General features: G+C 38.1%; 1 protein-coding gene across 1 annotated transcript in view; it reads left to right on the forward strand.

Moving 5' to 3' along the window:
* The window catches only part of bmp7b (bone morphogenetic protein 7b), a 30,283-nt gene extending 20,133 nt beyond the window's left edge, over positions 1-10,150 (forward strand). The window contains exons 2-7 of the mRNA XM_015019424.1: positions 42-234; positions 1,508-1,656; positions 4,499-4,702; positions 7,493-7,569; positions 7,954-8,064; positions 8,267-10,150. Of these exons, the coding sequence (XP_014874910.1) occupies positions 42-234; positions 1,508-1,656; positions 4,499-4,702; positions 7,493-7,569; positions 7,954-8,064; positions 8,267-8,416 (884 nt within the window). The 3' untranslated portion in view covers positions 8,417-10,150. The remainder of the gene's footprint in view (positions 1-41; positions 235-1,507; positions 1,657-4,498; positions 4,703-7,492; positions 7,570-7,953; positions 8,065-8,266) is intronic.
* The last annotated feature ends 2,091 nt before the right edge of the window (positions 10,151-12,241 follow it).

Raw genomic sequence — 12,241 nt, forward strand, 5'->3', positions numbered from 1 at the left:
TGTCTTATTTTTGTTTCTGTGCTTTTTTTTTTTTTTTACAGTGGAACACGATAAGGAATTTCTACCTGTGCGGCGGCATCATCGAGAGTTCAGATTCGATCTGTCGCGAATCCCAGAGGGTGAAGCCGTCACCGCTGCCGAGTTTCGTATTTTCAAAGACTTCATCCATGAAAGCTACGATAATGAGACCTTCCGCATCAGCGTCTACCAGGTGTTGGAGGAACATTCTGACAAGTGAGCTCCAATGTGTGGTTATGTGGTGAAACGGTGTCCAGGATTTTAGAGCTCTGTTTTGTGAACAATGTTTTAGTTTGTATTTTTTTCCACAATCAGTTAACAATTTGACCTTCGGGTAAGGTGAGTTGACCTTACCCGAAGGTAAGCATAGCTATTACAGCATTTATATTATTAGAAAACATAATAGCACTATAGTAAAAGTTTTCCAAACTCTAATCTTTGGAAATAATACCAGTCGAAAAGGAAGTAATTGCTTTGTTTTAAAGGATGAACAGCTTGAGGGATTTCACACATAAAAGTTACAAAAGTTATAAATTAAAGACCCCGATTTCATAACTGTAGTTATTTAGGTCTTCTTCTGTAACTTTAGACCATTGCAGTCATATTAGTTGTTGGCTGTTTTCAGTAATAATAATAAAAAAGACTTTGTTTCATTTTTCAACCATTTAATTTTGTGTTACAATTGACATAAATGACTTTCCTCTTGGGGTTTCAGTGAATATAATCTTTGCAAAATTCACACAATGCAACACCTACAAAACAAAGCATTTAATTAAAATTAAGGTATCAAAGCTTTGATTTTTGGCAGAGTTTTACACAAAGCATTTCTGAATTTCTGAACTAAAAGCTTTGCCAGAAGGCGTGTAACTCAGCTGCTTGGGCCTTTCGTTTGTCTGGAGGGAACAACACACTCATTTATTCCTCTGCCAGGGAATGGCTTGTATACATGAATGGACCAGGACTCTGTGACACACTATCTGCTCAGTCAGAAAATAGGTCGGGATGCATGAATGCCCAAATGAAGAACAAGGGATTTTTACTCTCAAATGGCGAAAGATTAGAAACCACAAAGTTCGACAATAGCATCGACTTTGATATGCACTATTTTCTTCACTACTTTTCTCACAGCTTTTTTTTTTTTGTTCCTTTTTCACAGCTGTGTTTTTTTGCTTCTCCTTTTCTCCCCTGTACGCTTTCTGGTTCGCCCACTGAATTCCAGTCTGTGATGGACTGTGTGTACCATATGAAAGGACCGCCCGTTTATAAAGCTATTATTGTCAATTAAGAAAATGAAGTGCTCCCCTGGGCCTCGCCATCTGGAGCCCTCCTCACCTCCCTCCATCACTCTCTTTGTTTCACTTTGACACACCAGTACAATCCTCTCTCTACATTTCACGACTTTTTGCTTCAGTCAGTCACTCAGTTACAATTTCTTTCCACATGACTGTCCATATCTAACTTCTACTTCTATTTTTCTGTTTCCCTTCAGGGAATCAGATCTCTTTCTGCTAGATTCCAGGGTGATCTGGGCAGCAGAGGAGGGCTGGTTGGTATTTGACATTACAGCCACCAGTAACCACTGGGTGCTGAACCCCAGCAGAAACCTCGGTCTGCAGCTGGCCCTGGAGACCGCAAACGGTGAGAGACGTTCGTGTCAGATAAGTCTGTTACATAACGTGATTTTTGCACAGTGACATGTTAAAAAGAAGCAAAAAGAAGCAGTAAAAGGTATACGTAGTAGGAAAAAAAAATCATAAAATGTCTGCTGACAGATTTAAAAAGGAAGCATCTGTAGAAAGAGAGCTTCACACCTTTGCGCATGATCGCTGCGGTTGGCTCTGAACTATTAAAAGAGCAGTAAGCTGCACAGAAACATCTTTTAATAATCTAATGTATTTGTTAACATGAAAACGTTTGGAATCAATACACATTTTTGAAACATTTATGAACAAAAACAAACTGCATTTGATGAAATGCGATGGTGGTTTTGGTTTTCCTGTGGTTTTAAAAAAGTTTTTTTTTTTTCATGTCCTGTTGTTTTTCTTTTCTCTGTTTATTCTTCCTTGATGTTTTGAAAAGTGCTTCATACTGTGTTGGTGTGTGTTATAAATTGTCTTTTGGTGTCACCAAACATTTACAAATGTGGAATTGTAAATTACATTTTTCAAAAAAACAAAAAATCTATTTTATTATTTTTTTTATTAGTTATCCTCTCTTATCTTCGTCTATTTTTTTTATTATTTAAATTTCTTTTAAACAATGTGGGCTTCATTGACAGTAGACTTTTTTTACATGCACAAAAGCAGCTACGGAAACTCATGATTTGGCTTTTGTCTTTGGGACCCAAATTCAGAGCGAAGCGAAAAACAAATCCCACGCATGCAAAGAGGAATGATTGACCCTTTCATGAAATAAGCAAATACAAAACTATCAGTAACAAAGAAGATGTGTTATGTGAAAAAATTCCAAAAAAAAAAAACTCAAGAAAAGTTGGCAGAGACCGGGCCCTAACAGAATGCATGACAGGGGCAAAGCTGACTGCACAACAAAATGACACATCAGAGAGGCTTAAATGGTGAGGCAGTTGATTACTGGAATGGAAAAGGATTCTCTATTTTCTGGATGAGGAAAAGCTGAAGAAGAGCAGGAGGGAAAGGCACAAGTTCGGGATATGAACTCTGTAGATGCAATGAAAATGAAACGGTTGTTTATATAAGAATAGTCCGTCTGTCCGTCCGTCCACTACCCACTCTTCCTTGTAGGGTCGAGGGGGACGGTTACTGCATATCTTCAGCTGGCAATCGCATCTCTCCAGTCCTCGCCCGTCTAACAAAGGGCAACAAAGAGACACACAACCATTCACACATAGTCGTACCTAAGAGCAATTTTAGAGAGACAAATTAATCTAACAGAATTTTTTTTATTGGATTATAGAAGACAGACAGATCTGGATTTGAACCCAGGATTTTCTTGTGACAAGGCAAGAGCACTACCAACTCCGCCAACTTGCAGGCATTCTCGGGAAGACCAATAAAGTCTCTACCGTGTCTCATCAAGTCTTTCACAAGGAGTTTTACAGTAAACCATGATTCATTTTAAAGAGGATGTGATTAAAAAGTAGGAAATAGAATATCACCCATTGTGACTGTAGCTGTGTAGCTTAAAAAAACATTTACAGTCCTCATCAGTACAGCACTGCCTTCCAAAACTTGTTTCCTTATTGTCTGAGATTATTATTAATCTTGCCTGAGATTAAAACGAGCAGATCTGAAACACCAGTATATGACAAAAAGAAAGCAAATTCAGAAGAAATCTGAAAAGAGGCAAAAACATTTTTGTAATGCTATATTTATATTGTGAGGTCTGGGATGTACTCACACATTCTTTAGTTAATTGACATGTTTTCATTGGCAATGCTATTTGCTTTGTGAGGCTGAGACACCGCATACATAGAGGAAAGGGGTTACGTAGCTTCAATGAAAAGGGAAAGGAAATATTGTGTATGTCCATGGCAGTCAGTGCAGATTAAAAAAAAAATCTCATGTTCAGCTAAACCGAGGCCATAATTTTACTGTTACTCGAATATTCTTGTAAACAGCGCTAAGAGAAACAGCCCCTGAACATGTTTGCCCTAAACTATTTATCTTATTAAGTGAGTGTAGTAACCAGTTTCTACTTAGTAGACCATAAAATGTGCTCCGAATAAACATTTTGTAAGAGCTCCAGCTGTGTTCAAGTGTAAGCCTAACAAACCCAAGTGAGCTGCATCCATCGTAGCGCAGTCCAACAAACATGAGGGTTAGCATTACGACACAACTCAGATGGGTTGTCTGCGTGTACACAGAGGAGATATATCAGACTGTGCCTTTCATCTGTCATCACCTCATCATTCATCAGCGTCATCATCGGTCATACCCTCAGCATCATTAGCAGGCATGCGGAAAAATACCCCGTGTTATCTTAGGAGGCATTAGTTATCTGGAGGCACAAATGTTTTGCCTCCACACAACTTTCCCAACAAACAGCATTCAGTGCAAGACAATGTACAAAACGATATCTTCGCTGGGGATGACAGGATGTTACATGTTAGATGAGGAAAACAGACACGATACTGCTTTCAGGTTGTGCAAAGGGTGGGCTGGGCACGTCGGATTCATCTGCGCGTGATTGTAGGTTAGACTGGGTAGGAAGCTTTATAGGGGAGCGTGTACAAACAAGTGCATACGACCTTCTGTCGCCAGCAGGGACTGGAGAGTAGGCAGAGAAGGGATGAGGGTGGAAAAAAAAAGGGAGAGGAATTCACAAAAAGAGAATCTCGCTTGTAAAACCATCCAAAGTAGTTTCACTGAGGAAAGGATCACAGAGGAGATAAGCTACAAGCACAGCAGTTACTTGATTTTAGAAGCTTAAACGTCAAACTTTTCCAAATAAGATGATATGTCGACACATGTAGCACTGTTGTACTTTGTCGCCCAAACAGGAGAGAGTATCAATCCTCGTGTGGCCGGGCTAATTGGTCGCACCGGACCTCAGAGCAAACAGCCCTTCATGGTGGCCTTCTTCAAAGCAACCGAAGTGCACCTGCGAAGCATCCGCTCAGCTTCCGGAGGGGGCAAACAACGCAACCCTAACCGGTCCAAAGGGGCAAGGAGCCAAGAGGCTCTCAGAGTGACCAATGTTGCAGGTAAACACAGAAAGTGTGTGCTCATTATGTAGACTATCATGCAAATTCATGGACTGAAATATGCATGTCCATTACAGTGGTTTGGAAAAAAATATTGTTACAATTTGAAGTTTTTGGCATTTTGGTTCCTTACAACAACCGTTTGTTTATTTTACATAAAGTAACTCATAGCTAATGGAAGAAAAATATATATTTTTCACATGTAAATTAGTATTTACCCTCTATAATAACTACCCTTTGCTGCATTTACATCTACAATTCTTTTAAGGTATGTCTGCCAGTTTTCTACAATTAAAGACTACAGTTTTTTTTTTTTTTTTTTGCTTCTTCTTATATTTCAAGCTAAACATAACTGAATGGAGAATATATGTGAACATCCATTTTCAAGTCTTAACCCTGATACTTAAGTTGGTTTTGGTTTGAACACTGACTGGACATTTTAAACACTGAAACACCTATTTTTTTGAAGCCACCTTATTTTTCCTGTCGCTAGCTCCGTCCTCCATCCCATCAACAAAGTTTCTTGTGCCTGCCAAAGAGGATCATACCCACAGTATGATGCTCTCCAAAAACTAGTTTTCCTGTGTGTTTGTGTGTTCAGGGTGATGTTCAGTGTTAGTTTTAAACCACACTTACTGTTTTGCTTGCATGTCTAATCTGACCAACCTCTTCCACACATTTGCTGTGTTCCCTTCACACGCATAGCGTTTTGTATGTGGGCCAAAGGCTGGTAGCGCACTTCTCATGTTTCTCATATTGGGCTCATGGTTGGTTCTTGCTCAGTTAGTAGCCATACTCTTTCCATTTTCAGATGATGGAACAAAGAGTGCTTATTGATATGTTCAAAGCTCAAAATGTTTTTTTCTGCTCTGTTTCAGGGTCTAAATAATCCTGTTTGTTCGCTAATGTTCTATATTAAACTTCAATTGTTGTTTTGTCTTTTTTTCTGAACACCTCCGACTTATGAAAGGAGCTGGTTCCATTGTATTATAGTCATCAGAGTTGAAGGGGAACAGTAAAAAAAAATCCCTTTTGTGTGGATGTGTTTATGTAAAACCAATCCAAGCCTTAAGAAACTTCCTTCCACTTCACATTTATGCACTACTAGTTGTCACACAAAAAAAAAAAAAAAAAAAAAAAAATCCCGATGCAACACAGAGCTGTCTGTGATTATAACATGGGATTAAGAACGTTTCAAGGGGTGAGAATGCTTCCGCAAGGCACCGTATGGATCTGTTCCCACTGAAGGAACAAAGTAAAGGGCACTTATTTAATAGTTTCCTGGTTCTGCGTGTGTACTCACAGCATACAGACTCACAACATTTTCAAAAAGGACACTGAAAGGTTTCAGCATTTGAGACACATTAAAGACCTTTGTTTTGAGGGTGTGAGTGTGCTGTGTTTATGTGAAGTCCTGAAACATTAGACTGTAAGGCTTCAAATAGTGCTCTGCTGTCTTTGTTTATTTACTCGAGCATTACAGAGCGGTTGGGGCCAAGTTTCCCGCTTGGAGGTAAGGCAGCAACAGGCTTTTATGGTGGAACACATCTGCAGTGCGCTGTGGGGCAACCAGGCCCTGGACACATGGGCCAAATGGGTCTGTTTGGAACTTTGGATACCAGTGGTCTTTAGCGGGATGATGAGAACCAGTCGCTCATAATCATTTCCAACATGAGCCCCTTTCAAGAGCTAATGCACCACAGAACCTCACCGGTCACCAGAAGAGGAGAATGATACTTATGGATAGAAAACAGGCTCTTCTTTTTTCTGTGTTGTTAAAAAAAAAAAAAAAAAGGAATGCTAAAACCAGTGAAGAAAGGAGCGAAAATGAAAAGTCTTCCGTTGTAAATCTGGCTGAGATCTGTTGTGTGCACATCTGTTTCATCTAATGGAAACTCGAAGCCCAGCAGACTGACCTCCAAGCATGGTGGCCCATTTATTTAAACTAGTTAAATGATGATACTAAAATGATGCAACATATTGAGGTCATTTCCCAGCTATTGGCTTGAACAGGTATATTTTTAAGCACTTGCTACATTTACAGAGCCTTGTAAAGGTTTTCATACCCTTTCAACTGTTTTGCATTTTGTCAAGTTGCAACCACCAACTGAAGGAAAATAATACATGGTTTCCAAAAGTAAAAAAAAAAAAAAAAAACTTAAAAATGTTGCTGATGTTTTTCTTAAAATCTGGTGAACAAACTGCAACCGATTGCTTCCAGAAGTCACTTAACCAGCAAACAGAGTCCATCTCTGTGAAGGTTAATTTCAGGATAGAGCCAGTAATTCTGTGAAAGCCTCAAAAGTTTTATAGAGGACAATAAACATGTAAACCCAGGAACACAACAGACAGGCTAGGGATAAAGCTCTGGAGGAGTTAAAAATAGGAATAAATAAATTAACACGTGGCATTACCTGAACAGTTTTGTTTAAGGATATCTTTCATTAAATCTGCTATTTTGCAAAAAAGAATTGGAAGAATTTTCAGTCTGTTAATATTCAGTACCTACAGTTCAGCAAGTACGTGTATTCAGGTGGCTGAACAGAAAAATGCATGCCCCACTTTTACTTTTGCATTTTGACAACCTTGTGCAATTTTTCTTCCAATTCAAATTAAGCTCTTTTTGAGTTGGACTATTAGATCAAATCTCAGCTGTTGTTGATAGTCATGTGATAAATATTGAAAACCTTCCAGGGGGCTTGAAGAAGTTTGTGGTGGACTATAGATCTGTACTTTTATACTGAACGCACTAATGTGTATTCTCTGCTTTTGTCTTTGTTATGTCCCTAGAAAACAGCAGCACTGATCAGAAGCAGGCGTGCAAGAAGCATGAGCTCTACGTCAGTTTCCGTGACTTAGGATGGCAGGTATAAAAACAATACTCGCCAAGATTACTTGGAACTGTAGAAATTGGCACAAAGTCCAGCATTTTACTGGCCTAAAATATGAAAATGTGACTAGATTAAAACATTTTTTTTTGTTTCTTTCTGGAAACATGAGGAACTCAGTCAGTGAGCAAACTCACATCTGGGGTTTAATCTTAGCCTTTCTTTTTTGGGGCAGCTTTGTGAAGTCATTTTTGTTACTTTTTTTGTTTTAAGTTAACAATGTTATGTTATGTTTGCATATCCCCATGTAGGGATAGAAATTAAAATTGTCTCACAAGTTCTCTGAGTCAGTTTTCAAAGCTTAACAAAAAGGACAAGAAAACCCATAAGTCTGTCTGGACTTCTTCTGTCATTTTCTCTTAGGACTGGATCATTGCTCCTGAAGGATATGCTGCATATTACTGTGAGGGAGAGTGTGCCTTCCCGCTGAACTCCTACATGAACGCCACAAACCACGCCATTGTACAAACACTTGTGAGTAGCTGTAAAACCAAGGAAGAAAACGCAACAGACATGTGCTGCCTTAGATCTCTCATCACTTATTTGGCCGTGGAAGGTTTGGGACACAAACATTGCAGGCTCAGATTTTCTGGGGCATTAATCATGAAAAGCTGAGATTTGTGTGTAAGAAATGTTGTCATAACTGGCCTCCTCCTCCTCTTCCTCTCCCTTCTAGGTTCATTTTGTTAATCCTGAGTCGGTTCCTAAGCCTTGCTGTGCGCCAACACAGCTCCATGCCATTTCTGTGCTCTACTTTGACGACAGCTCCAATGTGATCCTGAAGAAGTACCGTAACATGGTCGTTAGGGCTTGTGGCTGTCACTGAACCACCAGCATCTTCACAGGGACGCACACATACGCACATGATGAGAGGAGAATCGACAGGGCGCTCGTTTAAAATGCTGCAGGATTGGAAAGCAGCTTGTGCATTTCGTGTAGACACACTTTTGTAAGGCCAAACATGAATTTCACTCTATTTAAAGGGGCAATTCAACTCCAAGTCTGTTTAAAATAAAAATAAACATGTAGTTCCTGGCTTTGCTGTCATTTTAAGCAGCAAATGAGAAAGACCATAAGTTCATAAAATGGAGCAAATATTTACAAAACAAATCCAACTTAAAAAATTGAGTATGACCTCGTGGAAGATGTTCATTCAGCCACTTATTTTTTTTAAATAAATAAACAAATATGAAATTACGACCACTACTTAAATAACAGATAAATAGATATTCTTTGTTCTTTACTGATTTTTACTGATGAAAATCAATATTATTTATCAATTAAACTTTTTGTTAAGAAATTTGAAGATCTCTTCTTTAGCTCTTTCTTTAGCTGTTTTAATCTGAAACAGTTAAAGGCAGTATATTTGTCTGCTGGATCACTCTACAGTCCTCTTCCGTATTCTGTTATATGCTGTACGCAACCCGCTCTACCAACATAGAACTGTTTCAATTTAAAAACTCATTTGTACTCAGTTTATTTTCACTGCCACAGGATAAAGTCTTAACAAGCCGCAGAGAGGAAGCAGCAAACTAATGTCCTCCTTTGTGATTCTCCAAACAAGATACAATATAGACAACAGAAGAGAGGGACAGAGAACAAGTCCACTTGTGTGCTTTCCTTTCAAACCTTCACAATTTATTTGTTTTTTTGTCTTTGCTTTCTCCCAAGATGCTACAACTTGCTAAGGTCTGCAAGGACTTGATGCTGCAGGATCATATTTGAAAATGTGGAGATACTTGTTTTAGACTTGTATAATTTTTGTCAAATTTTTTGACAATGCCATGAGTTGTAAAACTTTATCTTAAAAGTAATTAATCAAATCATTTTACCTAACCTTTTCATATGATCAGCTTTCTATTTTATTTATATCTATGATCTTTCTTTATTTTTTTTTCCTTTTGTTTTTTGTTCTTATAGCTGAAAGAACATTCTCAAAAACCATGAGCTCCATTTATAAGTTTGAGGCTAACAAGAAAAAAAAAATTACTTACTTTATTTGAAAGTGAACATTTCCTTGAATGATTTTTTCCCATAAATGCACATCGACATACAAACACAATCATGTTTGTGCTTTCTACTGTGTGTACAAGACACATAAAGCATAGACTGTACTGTATAATTGTTCATTCACAGTCAACCATGTGTTATCTTAACAATTATGATAACCATTGTAGTTTATTATGTTTACTATATATATGAATATGTGGCTGATAGAGGAAGATAGAGGACTTTGTATTCCCTCAATGTACAATATTGTGTAAATATTATGTTTTTTTTTTTTTTTTCCAAAAAACAAGAAACAAAAAGCAAGTGTATTTATTTCCTGCATTGCAATTTGGATTTGTTTATTTTATTCTCCTGTATAAAATGCTGTATTATTTTTGGACATAAGCATTGCCTCATTTATTAGGAACATTTTTAGAAATACAAATAGCTGTTTCAAGCATCTTGTTCTGTGTGCTCAATGTTTTCAGGTTTGTACTTCTCTGCTGTAATACAATCTGTTGTATTTAAAAATAAACACCTATTTATTGAGAGCAGGCTAAGCTCTTCCAAAGTGGGCTCCAATTTTTCAACTATGTTTTACTGCTGAACTATCACAATAAAATTGGATAAAGGCAGCAAAACTGATTCGTGACATATTGTTTCACGTGACAAAAATAAAGGGCAAATACCTTGACCCTGGGAGAAACTAGCTCCTTATTCTACGCTATTTACTTTGCACAGAAACATGACATTGTTCATAACTTTCCCTTTCAGTTTGTTGATTTGCCCAGTAGATATTCTACCGGAGAAATCCAAGTGAATGGGAGAAAGGCCTGTTAAGCGAGATTTAAATTGAGCAGAACTGCATATGGCCAGGCTAATGTGCCATATAACTTCCACAAATTCCTGAAATTGTAACTTCTCAAAGTCTCATTCATTTTCAAAGATGTGCTTCAAAGTTGCTAAAATTACTCATGAAACACAGACTTCAAGTATTAGTGTAAGGCTCGTAAGAAGTAAGAAGGGGACGCAAAGTCTTCAGCTCCAGTATTTGAGTTCAGAATATAGAGATCTAGATAGTGATTTGGCCATCAGGTTGGATGAAGCTTTTAACAAACCTATCTGTGCAAAGAAACAAAGTAAAAATGGCTAAAATAACAAGCAAACATATTTAATATAATATAATGTTGTTGTTGTTTTTTTCTTAAATAGTCACTTAAATGTTTTTGTTTCCCCATTCCAGTAGTCAATTTGAACTTTAGCAAGTCGTCTTCACAGTGTCCTGTTCCCTAAATGCAAATGTGATTGGCTGAATCGACGCCTGTGTTTACAGGCAGTAAAACAGGTGGGTCGTGAAAACCACACAGCTCTATGCCGCCATCTGCTGGTGGAAAGTGTTCAGTGTGTTTGTCATCTTAATGAAACTTGCGGTTTCTTTTCTTTCATTGTTTTTTTTGTCAGTCCCATCTTACGCCTACTACGAGCTGAAATGAACACTTAAAAGAAAGGTCGCATCCCCTTTATGTAGGAAAGGTGGAGGAGCGTCTGACAGAAAATGAAAAAAAAAAACAAGTTTGACCACCTACATACTTTCATTTTCACAGGAACGTTTCGTTATGAGTGGCTGCGTGCATGTGTGTGCTTGCTTAACTGTGTGTGAGGTTTTCTTATGTTCTCCTCTAGGCACTAATTAATAGGTGGGTCTCCTTTTCTGTATTAGCATATGTAATTATTACACCTTTCATATACGTTTTCCCTTTCCTGCTTTTGGGATAAGTTTTTTATTTATTTATTTTTTTCTAAAGTCAGTTTAATTATTGTAATGAAAGCAGACATCTACGGCATATCTGATACACATTTTCACTTAATTTTAGTTTTTGCTTATCTTTTCAACAGTATTCCATCAGATACTCAAGGTTACCTTACTTGGAAATGATTAAATGTTCTAAAGAGCAAAGTGTGGAAACCGAAAGCATAAAAATAGCTTCAAAGCTTTCGCTTTCGCTTGTGGGAGCGCTCCGAAGTTTAGTTGCGACTTCTCCATTTAACTTTCCGATGAACTCAGTAGGTGTAAAACTGAGCAGCTTCATTGGCTGACTTCTTATTGGACCTTTATTTTCTGTTTGCCAGAAGGAGAGCTCGAGTGGCGTGATAGACCAAATAATACAGGCATCTTATGTTTGTAAAAGTGGTGTAAACCTATCCGAAGTGGACTGTTGTTCCTGTGACACGCAACATGTGCTGAAGATGGATGGAGCCAAGTTGCACCTGAAAGAGTGGCTGGTAGCTCAGATAGAGAGTGGGAAATATGAAGGCCTGTGCTGGGAGGATGAGGGCAAGACCATGTTCAGGATCCCCTGGAAGCACGCAGCCAAGAAGGACTACAAGCAGACGGAGGATGCGGCTCTCTTTAAGGTCAACACTTTTTATGTTTCACTTTCCCAAAAGTCTTCAGTTTCTTAGCCAGATTATTTCACTGTGCTCTGAAATGGGGACAAAACATTGCTTTCCCTCCGAATGGTAAGCGAAGGAAATCCAAACTGAGTTCAGTTAAAAATCCTACTCAAAATCTGTCATTACGCTATCGTGACATGTGGTTCTATAGGCAAACTTATAAAATGTTTAACTTCGGTGTCGTAAGTGTTAAAGTGCACCTATTTGA

The sequence above is a fragment of the Poecilia latipinna genome, unplaced genomic scaffold (genome assembly GCF_001443285.1).
Source record: "Poecilia latipinna isolate Pla-1442-1.1 unplaced genomic scaffold, P_latipinna-1.0 Scaffold2432, whole genome shotgun sequence".
Classification (NCBI taxonomy): Eukaryota; Metazoa; Chordata; class Actinopteri; order Cyprinodontiformes; family Poeciliidae; genus Poecilia; species Poecilia latipinna.